Raw genomic sequence first — 2,009 nt, 5'->3', positions numbered from 1 at the left:
GCCGACGCTGAAAGAGAAACCCCCCCTGCGCAGACGCAGTATGAGCCGTCGCGGCCGGAAGTGAGGGAGCAAGGCGACAGAGAGCGGAGAGGATGGGACTCGGAGTGGGTCTGTCTGCACCGTGGTGGTGCGTAGCTCTATGGTCGCGTTGCACAGTCCGTACGTTTATCCCATGACAATAGGGTTACCTAAAGCACACAAACCGCAACGCACTTGCGGCGTGATGTTGGGGGATGCATCGCTCAGAAAACACCGTGTATCAGTGCGAAACCCAAGCGGTACGTCAGCCCCAGCAGCGCCGGACGGGAGATGCAGCGCGAGAGCTCAGATTCCTGGATTTCCACCCAAGGAGGTCACAGCAGGAAAGGAGGTGGAGCAGTTACGTTCACTCACCTCGTTTATAAAGAGAATAAGTAGTAGGTAGATGTCAGACTTAAAAAAGGAACAGCAAACCAGACTGGAGCTGCCAAAGGGGTAAAAATAAATAAATAAATAAATACATACATAAACAAATATCGATCAATGAGGATGAATTCTAATCTTAAAACCTACCAGCCTTAAACCCAGAGGTTTCAAGATATCCCGATGAGGTGCAACCACGGCATCTACCCAATTTCGTAAGGGTCATCCAGTATTGAGACAACCAGCCCTAAAAGCCTCCGTGTGCCCCCGTGGAGGTGGACGCCTGGCACCCAGACAGTGCCCCCGGACGCCCGGGGCACCCGAGCCGCCTCCATCACCGGCACCAAAGCACGAGGCTGGGACCCAGGAGGGCTCCTGCACCGCTTGGACCCGGCACAGGCGAGCGAAACGTGTGCCGCTGAGCTGCAATGCTCGTAACAGGATTAACAACCCATTAACCTCCATTAAGAAATGTAATCCGGTTAGCCCGAGAGCTTTTTGATGCGCAGAACCAGCTGCAGCCCTCCCCTCCCGCCAGGAGGGAGCCGGGGATGCCCAGCCCACCTGGAGAAACCATTCCCGGGTACTTTTTGCAGGTGCTTTTCCTCCCATGACAGCCCCGTACCCACCCCAGCTGCCTCGACCTGTGACAGCCCTCCTCATCATTTGCAGTCTGTTTAATTAATAGGGAATTAACGACTAGAGCATACCCTGCCACTATGTAAGCCTTTCCCCGGCTGGGGCCCGTACTTTCAGGGATGCTCATGGAAAACGCCGCATCCCCTCTTGGCTCTTGCTTTGAGGGTTTGAACACTCACATTTTCAATTCCCTCTGTCGTGCCAGGCTCCCTGTTCCCTGATCATCCCTGCAAGCTCTGCTCCTGTCTGAGCAGGTCCTCCCGGGAGCCGGTGGGCCAGAGCCCTGTTCCAGATGAGGGCTCAGCAGGGCTTTAGGCAACGGTATTTAAATCTCCCTCTGCTGAGTCAAAATCTCATTTGATATATCCTAGGAATATATTTGCCCTTTTCAGATCCTCATCATAACGATGACTCACAGGATACATCTTTGATACCAACGTATTAAAAGAAAAAAATAAAGAAGAAAACAAAAAGTTCCTTTGGCTGCTTTGTGACTATTTGGTTAAAAAAAAAAAAAGTCAGCCAACACATCCAGGACAGAGGATCTACTGCTATTCTCCAGTCTGTATCTACAGAGTTAGTTCGCTGTGACAGCACAGCGCCTGGTCATACCCTTCATCTACCAGTATTACAGACAGCTCTGCCAACAACCAAACCCAATCCCCTCAGATGACAGCCATTTTCCAGCACTGCCAAAATAAATGTACGTTTCCAAGTAACTGAGAAGACAGATGCAGACAGGCCAGCACAGCTCCAAAAGCCTTGCCTCGACAGCCCACCACCTTGAACTCTTCTGCATGCCGCAGGCTGGCCAGCTTCATGTACTGAAGATGTAGTTTGAACTGCTCCATTTTGTTGTTCAGGTATTTTTATCTGTTCCTGGTTTGGCATCCTTCCTCTAAACATGCCCTGCCATAACATGGGTGAGAGCAGACACAGGTGTACAAGCAGGTAACCAGTCACAGTAA

At 51.4% G+C, this 2,009-nt stretch overlaps 1 protein-coding gene across 1 annotated transcript in view; it reads right to left on the bottom strand.

Annotated features, from left to right (window-relative positions):
* Positions 1-1,892, bottom strand: part of RPL37A (ribosomal protein L37a) — a 5,372-nt gene extending 3,480 nt beyond the window's left edge. Inside the window, exon 1 of the mRNA XM_009323549.1 lies at positions 1,821-1,892. Coding sequence (XP_009321824.1) covers positions 1,821-1,892 — 72 coding nt within the window. The remainder of the gene's footprint in view (positions 1-1,820) is intronic.
* Between the last annotated feature and the right edge of the window lie 117 nt (positions 1,893-2,009).

Source organism: Pygoscelis adeliae, unplaced genomic scaffold (genome assembly GCF_000699105.1).
Source record: "Pygoscelis adeliae isolate BGI_AS28 unplaced genomic scaffold, ASM69910v1 Scaffold664, whole genome shotgun sequence".
Classification (NCBI taxonomy): domain Eukaryota; kingdom Metazoa; phylum Chordata; class Aves; order Sphenisciformes; family Spheniscidae; genus Pygoscelis; species Pygoscelis adeliae.
The sequence above is the reverse complement of the archived record's forward strand: the minus strand, read 5'-3'. Positions and strand labels throughout refer to the sequence as shown.